General features: G+C 42.7%; 1 protein-coding gene across 3 annotated transcripts in view; it reads left to right on the top strand.

Moving 5' to 3' along the window:
* The window catches only part of LRRC8C (leucine rich repeat containing 8 VRAC subunit C), an 80,520-nt gene extending 67,010 nt beyond the window's left edge, over positions 1 to 13,510 (top strand). For all 3 annotated transcript variants that reach the window (XM_047725937.1, XM_047725936.1, XM_047725938.1), the window contains one exon: positions 6,952 to 13,510. In XM_047725937.1, the coding sequence (XP_047581893.1) occupies positions 6,952 to 9,225 (2,274 nt within the window). In that variant the 3' untranslated portion in view covers positions 9,226 to 13,510. The remainder of the gene's footprint in view (positions 1 to 6,951) is intronic.
* The last annotated feature ends 815 nt before the right edge of the window (positions 13,511 to 14,325 follow it).

Genomic DNA, 14,325 nt, shown 5'->3' with positions numbered 1-14,325 from the left:
TTTAAAGCTGGTGAGGTATTGTTATTAGATCTCATTTAACCCTGCCATCTTCAAGAATGCACTCTTTATCAAAACAAGGTCTACATCTGAGTTTTGTTTGTTTGGTTTTTTTTTTGGTAAAGATTTTTATTTATTTATTTGACAGAGAGAGATCACAAGCAGGCAGAGAGAGAGGAAAGGAAGCAGGCTCCCTGCTGAGCAGAGAGCCCGATGAGGGGCTCAATACCAGGACCCCGGGATCATGACCTGAGCCGAAGGCAGAGGCTTAACCCACTGAGCCACCCAGGTGCCCCTACATCTGAGTTTTAAAACATGCATAAAACTTGTAACCACCACCACAAACAGGATACAGAAGATCTCAGTCACCCAAGGCATTCTGGTGCCAAAACTTTGCCGAGAACCTCTGGTGACTGCCCGTCGTTCTCTGTCCCATTTTGTAGAATTCCATATAAAGGGAGACGGTGTGTCATTTGTAACATTGACATTGGTTTCAGTAGAAAAATTACCTAAAGGCATGTCATCATTGAAATGTTTTTAGTAAAGTAAAGCATACCCACCCTAGGAATTCTTTGGTCCTCAAAATGAAATAGAGCCCTGTGTGCCAACACATTAGGGTCTTCAGGACATAAAAGCTCAAGGTGGAGGAACAGTCCATATAGTAAGATTCCATGCATTTATATGTCATATATCTGCAAATGCACAGATAGAGATCTGGAAGAGTGTCCACCAGACTCACCAGGCTTTCTAAAGAACAGCACAAAGGTAGGAAAGGAGGAAAGAAGGACTCTACCATCTGTGTTAAAAAAAAAAAAAAAAAAAAAGCTTATGATAGCAAATAATAAAAATATTTAGGCATAACATTAAATGTCCTAAATCTATGTAAGGAAATCTATAGAACACTCTTGGAAGTCTTAAAATTGAATGGGAACAAATGGAAACACACCGTGGAGAAGAAGAATCAACGCCATAAAGATGTTAGTTCTTCCTAAACTAATTTATAAGTAATTTAATTCCAATAAAAATACCACCAAGGTGTTTTGTTTTTTTTTCCCCTTCTGGGTCTAGGCAAGTTGATTATAAAGTTCATTGTGAACGACGAGCAGGGGTTTAAGCAGTTATCACACTGATCGCTGATTAGCTGTCTTTCTCGAGTGCTTGACCTTGAAGACCTTATTGCTCTTGGTAACCCTAACATATTATCTGACATAGAGCAGAGAGGCCAAAATGCTTGCCTTCTCCGGAGGGCACACGCAGAACTACTCCACTCTCCTGTTCTGCCCCTCCCATCAATGTCCTCTCTATCTCCGGAGTGTTAGAGATTAGCTGGCACTTACTTCTGTTGCTCTGTCTTTGTTATTTCAAGCAGCTTCTCTGAAGCTAAGTGCTTTGGTTTTGTTCTGTTTTGTTTTAACCTCCACTCTTTGGTGTCTCATTCATGCAAATGTGATACTTTTTTGTTACCACAGGTGGGTTCCGCTTTTCACCGCACTGCGCACTGCGGTTTCTGGAAATTGTCTAAATTAAGATCTTGTTTTTACATTATCATAGTGGTTGTTATAATTCTAACAAAGTACTGAGACTCAAATAACTGTCATCAAAGCTGCCTCAGACAATCTAAGATGGAGGCATGATCACTAATGTTCTAAAATAGTGACAGCTACCACCCAAAGGCTTGACCGTGTGAGGCATTTCAATAGGTGATGTAGTACGCCCATATTCCACTTAAAAATTCATCTCTTTCCTGGTATAAATTTGATAATTATGATCTGAAATATTTTATTTCTTTTCCTAGATCTGAGCAGCATTTCAAGCATGGTTTGGAAGGGTCGTTTTCCTTTTTTAAGGCAGCTTGAATTTTCGCTCTCTCTCGAAAACACATCGAGTTTCATTTTTCCCTCCTAAGCGCAGCTGTTATCGCAAAATAATTTACAAATGAGAATTTATGAGTCCAAATTTTACTGAGCCCATTTCTGCAAACCCTGAAACCCTTGGGTTCCTTTTCCAGAAACATTACCTGGATATTATCACAGTGATGGAACAATTTTACCTGTATATTTTTATCCCTCCGGGTCTTTTGTTGTAAGGCCTTGAAAGAGCATTTATATATGTTTGTCACCTAGACATTAGCTGCTCCTTATGATCTAGACCGTGATGGATCAAATTCCAGCCCCCGTACCCATGACCCTCTCCAAGTTCTACAGACTCCTGGAAGGATTTGGTTCTCATGGTCCTCATTCCTGCTGCCATGGAAACAGTTTAGATCACAGATTTTTACCATCGCAGGCAAATTCTCCGTCTGTACAGATTTAATCCAAGCATGAAAGTTTGTTCCTTTTTGTTGATTTTTATAAAATTAACTCACAAAAGCTCTGTGTGTGTGTGCATGTGTGTGTCTGTGTCTGTGTAGCAGATTTTACCAAAGTTTTGGGCAAGAGTGAAATGTATTTATATCTCAAAATAGAAATAATGAGTATACACTCCAGCCTCCCACCATGTTGCCTGACCCATTTTCTTTGATTCCAGCCCCTCTCTGCTCTGCTGACACCTCCTCCCACCTCCAAGCCTGTTCATCCCAATATAGTATAGGGTTGGCTCTCTTTGCCGCCATGGTGCATCTGACCTTTGCTCTCAGTGACTCACCTTATTCTGGATACCTCCCTTCCCAGTTCCCAAACCAACTCAGGTATTTTCCTTAACACAGATGATTTTAATTCAAGAATTATTCTTATATTTGCCTTTAGGATAATAACTTTCTCACCTTGCTGTATTTTTGGATTGGATTCTCTGGTTTATCCTGCTTTTCCATTTTTTTTCTCTCCCCCCACCCCATTTTCCTTGCCCCTCCAGTCTCCCTTCACAAACACACATTGTAACTACCAGTCTCAAGCCCTTTTCCTCCAAAGGCATTCTGAGGGTTGCCTCTGGATGAAAATGGTGGAATTCCTCTGCCTTGTGATCTGTGTGTGTATGATCTGTGCATGAGTGAGGGGTGCGGGAGGCGTGGCTTTGTCCCTGCCCACCCCCCAGCCACTCTTCCTCAGTCCTGCACCAGCAGCCTAGAATCCTGAGGATCCATGTTGCTGCCTTTCTATAAGGTTTGTTTGGTGCCCTAATCTTTAAATGATTGATAAATGTACAGAGAAGTGAGGTATATTAAGTTTAATTAACAAATTTCTCCAAAAAGCAGAAAAGAGGAAACAAAGAATTTCAAGTTCTTACAAGATACTCTTTTTTACAAAGATACCACAAAGCACCCTGTGCCGTTTGTTGTTGAGTTTGCGGCTGCTGTTTTAGGAAGCCTGGCTGCCTTACTTTTGTCTGTCTTTCCCTTTTTTACCATGCCTTTGAAAACACAGATCCTTCACCCAGTTCTTCTCAATGCTACCATGTTCAGAAATACTGTGTCTCTTTAACATGGAGGAGGCAACTTCCTTCCTCCATCCCGTGGCCATTTTACTGTTTAAATCCTCACACTGAACCCGCCCTGTTCCTTCTCCTAATCCTGGATTAGGCAACCTACTGTCACATTTTTGGGGAGTTCCACTCTGAGCTGCGTCTCTGCTGGAGTCTTCCGACGAGATGTTCTCTCAGCCACAGGAGCAGCTCTTGTCCTTAGCAACTGAATTCCAGCATTTTTTCTACCCTGTGCTCACTTCCGAACAGTTAGCGGCTGCTGGAAAGCAGATCACCGTCCTTCCCCTCCTGCGATTGAAGTAGGCACATTTTAAAAATTGTCTTCGTGAAGACTGAAAAAGAAATCTGGCATCAGAAGACTGAGAGGAACTTGGGAAGGTCAGCTCGGTCTCCTTCCCCTACTCTGGGCTGTTCTCTGTGAAGCCTTCTCAGCAGAAGCTCAGTGAGATGAGAAGACGTGTGGAGGGGTCGAAGAACACTAGGCTGTAAACAGAAGACAGGTTTAAATTCCTGCTATGTGAACTTGGACAAGTTACTGACATTCTCTGAACCTTAGCTGGTTTTTTCTTCTGTAGAATGGCAAAAATATGACCTGCCTCCCTCCTTAGCATGGCAGATGCTAGCCAATCGGGTACCTTTATGCAGAATATTAAAAGGTAGCCCCACCGTGTAACCATAGATAGCCCCAAGAGGATGGGGCTTCCATCCCGCTGAGGGGAGCCCAGCCCAGCAGGAGCCCACCCTTGTCTGCCCCATTTGCTTAGCACCCTGGTGCAATGCCTATCCTGAGACCCTTTGCAAGCAAGCTCCACAGGTCTATCATCTTCCTCCATTAGGAACAAGCCTGGGGAAGTGCTGGGCAAGGGGCCAGGAACGGGGTCTGCCTGGCTGCTTGGCAGGGAGTTAGCACTTTAAGAAGGTGCCTGCCTTTTTACCTTCTGATCTCGCTTCCACAAACCAAGTCTTCCATGTTTTTATCACAACACTAACAATGCCATATGAACACAGTAGCTCGAAGGTGTCACTCTTGGGCAAAGTGCTCATCTCTCACCCCCACCTTCTGCTTACTACACAGACTGTAGGAGCATTAAATGAGACCACAAGCAGGAATGCATCCAGAACATGACCCCAAAGGCCGAATTGCTTATTTGTCTCCTTCCTACAGTCCTTAAGGGTAGTCTGCCATTTGTCTAGATGTCCTCCTGCTATTTTCTGTTTCAGGGGTTTCCAAGGTAGAGTGCTTCAACCCCCAGAAATGCAAAGGGTGTGCATTGAGATGTGAGATAGAAATGGAAACTCTTATTCAGGCATACCTCATTTTATCACACTTCACAGATACTGTGTTTTTCACAAATGGAAGAGTTGTGGCAACCCTGTGTCGTGCAGGTCTGTTGGCCCCATTTTTCCCACAGCATTTACTCGCTTCCTGTCTCAGGAATTTTGGTAATTCTTCCAGTGTTTCAAACTTCTTCATTATTATCATATTTGCTGTGATGATCCATGACCAGTGATTATAAATTGCTCAGATGATGGTGGACATTTTTTTAACATGACACTTTTTTGCTCTCTTAAGAGACTATAGTAGGGGCGCCTGGGTGGCTCAGCGGGTTAAGCCTCTGCCTCCAGCTTGGGTCATGATCCCAGGGTTCTGGGATCGAGCCCCACATCAGGCTCTCTGCTCAGCAGGGAGCCTGCTTCCCCTCCCTTCTCTCTCTCCCTGCTTCTCTGCCTACTTGTGATCTCTGTCAAATAAAAAAATAAAGTCTTTAAAAAAAAATAGACTATAGTATAGTGTAAATGTAACTCTTCTACGCCCTGGAAAACCACAAAATTAATTTGACTCACTGTGTTGCAGTATTTGCTTTATTGTGGTAGTCTGGAACCAAACCTGCAGGATCTTCAAGGTATACCTGTATTTATTTTAAGCTTCAAGGGAAAGGAATTAAGGTTTTCTAATATTTCACATATGGCTCAACAGTGCTTTGTGGATATAATTATGAATAGACATACATATACTGAGTGGGCACGCTCAATTTTTTCTCTGACATAGGTAAGTGATAAAAATGCTTGAAGACCGGGGCACCTGGGTGGCTCAGTGGGTTAATCCTCTGCCTTTGGCTCACGTCATGGTCTCAGGGTCCTGGGATGGAGCCCCAAGACAGGCTCTCTGCTCAGCAGGGAGCCTGCTTCCCCCTCTCTCTCTCTCTGCCTGCCTCTCTGCCTACTTGTGATCTCTCTCTCTCTCTCTCTCTCTTTCTGTTAAATATTTTTTTTTTTTTTTTTTTTACAAAAATGCTTGAAGATCACTATTCAGTTTGCATACCTCTGTGGCCACCAGATTCTAGAAATGCAGTCACATGTGTGAATTCTTCCTTGCATCTCCTGATTGACATAGTAAATAATTGCTCCCCACTTTATCTTCTTGGACAGAGCTTTTGTAACTCTTGTAGTGAGACTTCTTCTCTTCCCCTTAACCTCGTTCTTTCATTTTTATCTGCATAGGGTCCTGAAGAAGTAAGCTCTTTTCCTGTAACATAATTTGCACATGCTAATTTATTATGATGAAGTCAAATTGACATCTTTTTGGTTTAATTTTAGAAATGCGGTACAATAAAATAAAAATGTGGGCTCTGGGTCCAGGTGGCCTGAGCAAGATGACAGTAGCAAGTGACTTAACTTCTCTGTGCCTTGGTCTCCTCAATGGTGAGACTGTTCCTCCCAGTTGATTCAAACAGTATTTTGCCTCCTGCTCCCTCATCTGCAAGAAGATGCCCTCTCTCTTACCCAAATCGCAGTGGTAGGAGACTCTTGGACATGCTCAGGGCTTACTGTTTTGTTTTGTTTTGTTTTGTTTTCCAACAAATTGTGGTATTGGTAGACAGATTAAAGTTTTCAATGTAATGTCTTGTGTGAAAAGCCAGCAAGTTTAAACCTAATTGTTTTACTATGGAGTGCTTCTGTATTCTTTCATACCTCTCTTCAGAGAGATGAAATGGTCTTTATAAAAGCTTAGTGAATTCCCATTATGAAGACCATTTGCATCTATCTATGCATGCAATCCAGGATATGGGTAGAAAGTAAAGGGGAGAGGATCAAGACAGGAATTTCTTCCACATTTCCTCCTGCCAATCCTGTTAATTCCCATACACAACCCCATCTAATCCGGGGAGCCATCCAGTCTGATAAGGGGATATACTTCCCACACCAATGACTGATTCTCCCAGGCTCCAAGGAGAGAAGAAATGCAAAATTTTAAAATACACAAATGTTCTCTAAATACTTTGTTGTAAGCTCTTCTGTGGCCTAAGAAAACCACTGTGTTCTATGTCAGAACTTAGACCTGACGAGCAAAGTCAAATAATTCATTTTCCCAGCACGTGGGCAGGGAATGAAATCCTGGTGCCAGAATCAAACATTGTATTCTCCAGGCAAAGGAAATGGACATTTATTGGATGTTATTGCTGCTGTCTTCACACTAATGACATTATCAGAGCTCTTGGAATAATATAATTCAAAAATATTACTTCTGTGTTTCAGGTCATGCAAGACAAGATCATCTGCCTTCCGAAAAGAGTCCAGCCTTCTCAGAATCACTCTTCTGTGTCCAATGTCTCTCAAGCAGTTGCCAGCACCACCCCGCTGCCTCCCCCTAAGCCATCGCCTACCAACCCTGCCACCGTGGAGATGAAAGGACTCAAGACAGACCTGGACCTCCAGCAGTACAGTTTTATAAACCAGATGTGTTACGAGCGAGCCCTCCACTGGTATGCCAAGTATTTCCCTTACCTAGTCCTCATCCATACCCTGGTCTTCATGCTCTGCAGCAACTTTTGGTTTAAGTTCCCCGGCTCCAGCTCCAAAATAGAGCATTTCATCTCGATCCTGGGGAAGTGTTTTGACTCCCCTTGGACCACACGGGCTTTATCAGAAGTGTCTGGGGAGGATTCAGAGGAAAAGGACAACAGGAAGAACAACATGAGCAGGTCCAACACCATCCAGTCTGGTCCGGAAGGCAGCCTGGTCAACTCTCAGTCATTAAAGTCCATCCCTGAGAAGTTCGTGGTTGACAAGTCCACAGCGGGGGCCCTGGATAAGAAGGAAGGTGAGCAAGCGAAGGCCTTGTTTGAGAAGGTGAAGAAGTTCAGGCTGCATGTCGAAGAAGGCGATATACTCTATGCTATGTACGTTCGCCAGACGGTGCTGAAGGTTATAAAATTCCTCATCATCATCGCATACAATAGCGCCCTGGTTTCCAAAGTTCAGTTTACCGTGGACTGTAATGTTGACATTCAGGACATGACCGGATATAAAAATTTTTCTTGTAATCACACCATGGCCCACTTGTTCTCAAAACTGTCCTTTTGCTACCTGTGTTTTGTAAGCATCTACGGACTGACGTGCCTTTACACCTTATACTGGCTATTCTACCGTTCTCTACGGGAATACTCTTTCGAGTATGTCCGCCAGGAGACCGGCATTGATGACATTCCGGATGTGAAAAATGACTTTGCTTTCATGCTTCATATGATAGACCAGTATGACCCGCTGTATTCCAAGAGATTTGCCGTGTTCCTGTCTGAAGTGAGCGAGAACAAATTAAAGCAGCTGAACTTAAATAATGAGTGGACTCCCGATAAACTGAGGCAGAAGCTGCAGATGAATGCCCATAACCGGCTAGAACTGCCTCTCATCATGCTCTCTGGCCTTCCGGACACGGTCTTTGAGATCACAGAGCTGCAGTCTCTAAAACTTGAAATCATCAAGAATGTGATGATCCCAGCCACCATCGCACAGCTCGACAATCTCCAGGAGCTCTCGCTCCACCAGTGCTCAGTCAAAATCCACAGTGCGGCACTCTCCTTCCTGAAGGAGAACCTCAAGGTCCTGAGCGTCAAGTTTGATGACATGAGGGAGCTGCCCCCCTGGATGTACGGGCTCCGGAATCTGGAAGAGCTCTACCTGGTCGGCTCTCTAAGTCACGATATCTCCAAAAACGTCACCCTCGAGTCTCTGCGGGATCTCAAAAGCCTTAAAATTCTCTCTATCAAAAGCAACGTTTCCAAGATCCCACAGGCCGTGGTGGACGTGGCCAGCCATCTCCAGAAGATGTGCATCCATAACGATGGCAGCAAGCTGGTGATGCTCAACAACTTGAAGAAGATGACCAACCTGACGGAGCTGGAGCTGGTCCACTGCGACCTGGAGCGCATTCCCCACGCCGTGTTCAGTCTGCTCAGCCTCCAGGAACTGGACCTCAAAGAGAATAATCTGAAGTCCATAGAGGAAATCGTTAGCTTCCAGCACTTGAGAAAGCTGACGGTGCTCAAACTGTGGCACAACAGCATCACGTACATCCCGGAGCACATCAAGAAGCTCACCAGCCTGGAGCGCCTGGCCTTCAGTCACAACAAAATAGAGGTGCTGCCTTCCCACCTCTTCCTGTGTAACAAAATCCGGTATTTGGACTTGTCCTACAATGACATCCGGTTCATCCCACCCGAAATCGGAGTTCTGCAGAGTTTACAGTACTTCTCCATCACGTGTAACAAAGTGGAGAGCCTTCCCGACGAACTCTACTTCTGCAAGAAACTGAAAACCCTGAAGATCGGGAAAAACAGCCTCTCGGTACTTTCACCGAAAATCGGGAATTTGTTATTTCTTTCCTACTTAGACGTTAAAGGCAATCACTTTGAAATCCTCCCTCCAGAACTGGGAGACTGCCGGGCCCTGAAGAGAGCCGGGTTGGTTGTGGAAGACGCTCTGTTTGAAACTCTGCCTTCGGACATCCGGGAGCAAATGAAAGCGGAATAACTTCTTTTTCTTTAAAGCTTCACTGAACCGTGCTTCTACCAAATACAGTATAAATAATTAGGTAGTCATTTTAATGCCTTTCCTATTTTATTTCTTTTTTCTTTTTCACACAACACAAACTGTACACAGAGATTGAGTAAGGAGTCTGTATTTTTTAATAAAAATTTAATTGTATTTTTTCAATATTAATATTTTAAAGTTTTATTTGTCCAGGAACCTAATGTATCTATTATTGTTTTCTACTGACAGAAACAGGTGGTTCCATCTGGGTTTTTTTGTGTGTTTCATTTCATTCTCGTCAAAGGGAGGGAATTTTAAGTTGCATGCTTTTTGGTCTTTTTTAAATAGATATTTTGCCAAGGTGATTATTTTGCTTGTTTACACCTGTCCAGGGTCCTTATATTTGTTTTCCTTGTGTATGTACCAAGGAGTCTGTACTAGTCATCGTCATACTGGCTGCCTTCTGCACTGGCCAAGTCCTCCGTCCTACAGAAGACTCTTCTCTGGAGGGTAAATTCACAGAAGTGCATTGCCACAGACCATTGTTTTCAAAATTTCTCCTCATCTCCAGCAGAACCCCACTTGTGTTATTTCCTCTACTTGACGGTCCATGTGATCGTTAGGCTGGGATATTGTTACGTGAGTGAAGACAGTAATCTCTTCCATGCTGAGCTGATCTGAATTGGTCATTTCCCATCTAACTGATTTGCGTTCTCACCAACATTTCAAAAATATCATTTAAAAACAAAGTACAGAGGCTCTCCTCCCCCCACCTCACCCCACCCTCCATCTGAATATTGCTATGTAGTACTGGTGAACCACCTTAGAGAAGCTAAATTTATTTTAATTAAAATAGGTAATTAAATTTAAAAATCAGAATCAGAAGCCTGGTTTTTAAGTAATGTAATAATCTTTGATATCTTGATATGTGGGTACATCAGATGGAAAAAATATTCCCCGCTGAAGCACTCTTTGGTAGAGCTGGGGTCCTGTAGCCAGGTGTGCTGGTGGCCCCAGGCAGCTGTGGGGCCGGCCACTGCCTCCCATTCTGCCTGTGCCACCGAATAACCCACATCCCCATAAACTGAGCTCCCGTAACCCTGCCCGTGCTGCAGATGCGAGTGATGCAGGCACAGGAACTCCTTCTGCTTTTTGGCTTAAAATAAGCATCTCATCTAAAATGGTCCTGTTACTTTTTTTTTTTAAGGGGTGAACAAATTGCTAAGTGGATGTCACTTAGAAAATAATTTTTGCTTGATGGTCAGCAGGGCTTTTCCTTATCTTTGTATTTAATCCAACCTAGTAGATGCTTCTTGGGCAAAATCTGTTCCTGATTCTTCTGCTGTGTAGAACAGGAAAATGAAAACACTTTTTGAGCCCTCAATCCAAGACTGGTATTGCTGATTGTGGGAATTTTGTTTTATGTAGTAAATTCACACTTGACTGTTTTCAGAACTCTAATCTCATCTAAGAGAGTTTTGTGACTTAACAATGAAAGGAACTAGGAAGATGATTTGGGGTTTCAAAACAACTGCTTTTAAATTTTACGCCTCGATCCCAGTGACTTCGCACAGTGCTGCTCCGAGTCACGTACAGAACACAACTTCTAGGAACTACACAGCAGACACACGTACCTCAGTCGTGTTTGAGATGCAAAGAGCTGTCATGGAGGGAAGATTTGGGAAAGAGATGCTTTTCATTTGTTTAATAATGAAATCAAGAAGTCTGGGATGCTTTATGGCTTCTGCTCTTGTCCACGTGTCAGAATGGTGATTTTGTATAACTTATTTCCCACCTAGAATTGAAATTATATGTTTAAAAGAGTGCATGGCTATATTTCTTGTGGGAGAGAATATTTGATTCCAGAACATAGTTAGGATCCTGATTATGAACAATGTGTTGTATTTAGAAACACAGACCTCTTTATTTTAAGCAAACAAACTAAAGACTTGGAAGATTCTCCATGACTGAGCATGACAAAAACACCCTCTTGAAAGGTAAGCTTAAATAACTACTGGTAAAACACTGGGTGCACTACTTTTCTGGATAAAATTTATAGTTATTTTCTATATCACCCTTCAAAAGGGATCTATTCAGGTTAAAAATCATTTGTGCTGACGTGTTTATCTGGTATTAATTCGTAATCTCACATGGGCTTCACAACTGAAGTAAGGGACTAGTAAGTAGTTTTATAACTTGTAATAATTTGCTCCCAATTCTAAAAGACTCTGATTTGCTTGCTTAATGAGGTCACAGGCTGACCCCTAACCTAAATTCTAAATAACAGTCTGTAAATCAGTATTTTCTGTGACTTTATGCTTTAACGAAGAAGGAAAATTCATAGATGCTTCTATTGGATTTTATAAAAATTCCAAAGTCTCAAACTTCATCTGGAGTCTCAATTTTCTGACTCTGGCCCTTTTTAATGTCATGAGTTTTGGTTCACATTTATAAGCAAAAAGTATTCAATTGCATTTAGCCTTTAAATGGGAAACTCAGGTAAATGAACTGCTGACTTTTCTAAAGTCCTTTAATGGATCAACTCAGTGTAAAAGGGGTATTTACCTAATCCCTTTCTGTATTTTACAAGTGCTCTTGCTAAAAAGGAACAACTAGCTCTATTTCTCCAACCTCTATAGGATTCGTGAGAAACTGCTTCTGTCAGTGGAAAAGCACCATAGGTGCTCATCACGCCTATGGCTGCTTGAAGCCCATGATGGGCGCGCTTTCTGGTCGGTTTTCATACCTGGAGCGGAGAACAGGTATCTGTCTGGTGAGGGTCTGCTTGAAGCAGAGCATAGAAGTATATCCCAGTGGAACTCCCCTAAGAAGACCACACCTCAGAAAACTGGTTATGTGATAGGTTCTTGTTTTGTTGTTTTATGTTGTTCTTTGAACACTCTTAACATAAGTGTTCTTGATACAGTGAAACAATTGTAGATTTTTCTTGTTCACCCACCTTTTCCCTGCCATTACATTTCCCCCGAAGCTGCTGTAAAGAGTTCCAACAACTTACAGGGCATCCTGTTTGGCAGGAAGGCCTGGAGAGTCGCCTTCTAGGAGTATTCGTCCATTCAGAGGTGCCTCGGTATCTGCCCCTCAAGCCGCCATCTTAGAGAAGGTCTGAGACAAGCTGGCGTCTTTCTCAGGCTACGTGGGATGAGGAAGGTCCGAGTTCTTGCAATATGCTGTCTTATGATTTCTGATATTAAGAAAGAAGAAGAGAGATTCTTTATATCTCTTCTTACTATCTCCCCCAAGAAGATTTTTGCTGTTGTTTATTTTTCCAAGTCTATCATTTAAAAAAAAAAAAAAAGTCCATTTTTAAGTAGTTTATTCTACTCTCTAATTTCCTACCAAATACCTGGTCAATAGTAATGCTATACTTAAACAGTGGACATCCATGATCCATCGTGATGAAAATGGTCAGCAATACTTAGTAGTGACTAGATAAGATAAATGTTCACAGAATTTCAATTTGTGTTCTCCCATTAATTCTGAATGTGATAATGCTCGTCAAGCAGTTGACATTTTTGATAGGATCTCAGTAACTCACAGTAGGGCCCCACGGTAACCTTAAGTTAGTAAAACAAGTAAACAAAACAGCACAGTTATGGGTGAGGGAATGCCTCAAAGGGTCTGTAAGAGATTCTCATCCCTTCTTGTCAAATCAGACACGTTGTAAGAAAACTTGGACAGTCTCAGCCAGACCTGCCGTTGATTTTTCAGATTTAGGCCTCAGTGACATGCTTTGGATACAATCTCACGCCAGCCTTTCAAACGAGGTGTCCCCGCTCATTGTGTCTTCCCAGAGCCATGCACGACAAAGGTAACACCATAAGGTTCTTTCTGGGGAGAGGGAAGAATAGACTCCCGCCCCCGGGGATTTTTTCTTTATCAGAAGACTGTGAAAAGGGGTACTTTGAACAACTTGTTGGCCATGTGAAGTAACAGTTCCTATGCATGGTTTTTAATGTAGTTATACAGTTGCTCTCTCCTGAATACTAGTCCCTCTCCCACCTGATTCTGCCTCTTGAATGAATATTTTTACTGGGTTGAAACGCAATGCCTTATGTGCTCCCTTCGTCGGTCTTCCTGCCACTTGTTTTCTCCCACTCTGCTCAGACTGTGTCAAATGCTCTTAAAACCTCTAAGACTCTCCAGAAAATGCTTGAAAGTTGATTCATTGTAGTGCAAATTCCCAATAAAATGTCTTCATGTTATTTGGTTATGTAGTACACAGGAACAGAAAATAACTTAAATAAAGTCATTTTTGTAATTTAAAGTTGAAATTCGCCCTTTCTTGGATTACAGAAGTCATGTTTATCCTTTGCATTTCTCTCAGGCGTTTGCATCTGCCCTTCCGAAGGCTCTCTGGGCTGCGCAGGAAACTGGCCCACGTGCCTTTTTTCACTTCATGTCGAGCTAGTTTCTGCAACCGTGACTAATTATTTCCTCCCTTAATTCCGTGTGCTGCTGCATCTACCTCAGGTGCCCCTGGAGTTCCGTTTGAGTAATTAGCACTCGAATATGTAGTCTGGAGGGCAATGGCGCTGCCGTTGCCAGATCAGATTATGCGATTGCTGTCTCACGTGGCTTTCACCAAATACTGTTACCGTAATGACTGTGGTTACTTAAAGGAATCAGAATGGTTCTGCTCAGCTAGGAATCATTTATCACACACACTCCAGACTTACGGAAGCCCTTTTTAAGAAAATCTCATATACCACTTATGCATAAGAAAATTGTGATTGGTGACTTTTGAAGTTAAATTGTCACTTACCGTATTTTTCTGTAGTCCTTTGTGACCCCATCGTTTTACTGATCATCAACTGATAGCCCTTGGGAGAAAGTCTACAGGAGACAAGGAAGGATCCTGAGAGTGGCAAGAGGCCCTGCAAATGTGTGCATCAGAAACTCACATAGGCGGGCCCCTGGGTGACTCAGGGGGTTAAGCATCTGGTTTTGGCTCAGGTCCCGTGGGCTCCTTGCTCAGTGGGGAGCCTGCTTCTCCCTCTGCCTGCTGCTTCCCCTGCTGTGAGTGCTAGTTCTCTCTCTCTCTGACAAATAAAATCTTTTTAAAAAAGTTTTTTTAAAAAA

This window comes from Lutra lutra, chromosome 4 (genome assembly GCF_902655055.1).
Source record: "Lutra lutra chromosome 4, mLutLut1.2, whole genome shotgun sequence".
NCBI classification, from domain to species: Eukaryota; Metazoa; Chordata; class Mammalia; order Carnivora; family Mustelidae; genus Lutra; species Lutra lutra.
This window is presented reverse-complemented; position numbering and strand designations above follow the sequence as displayed.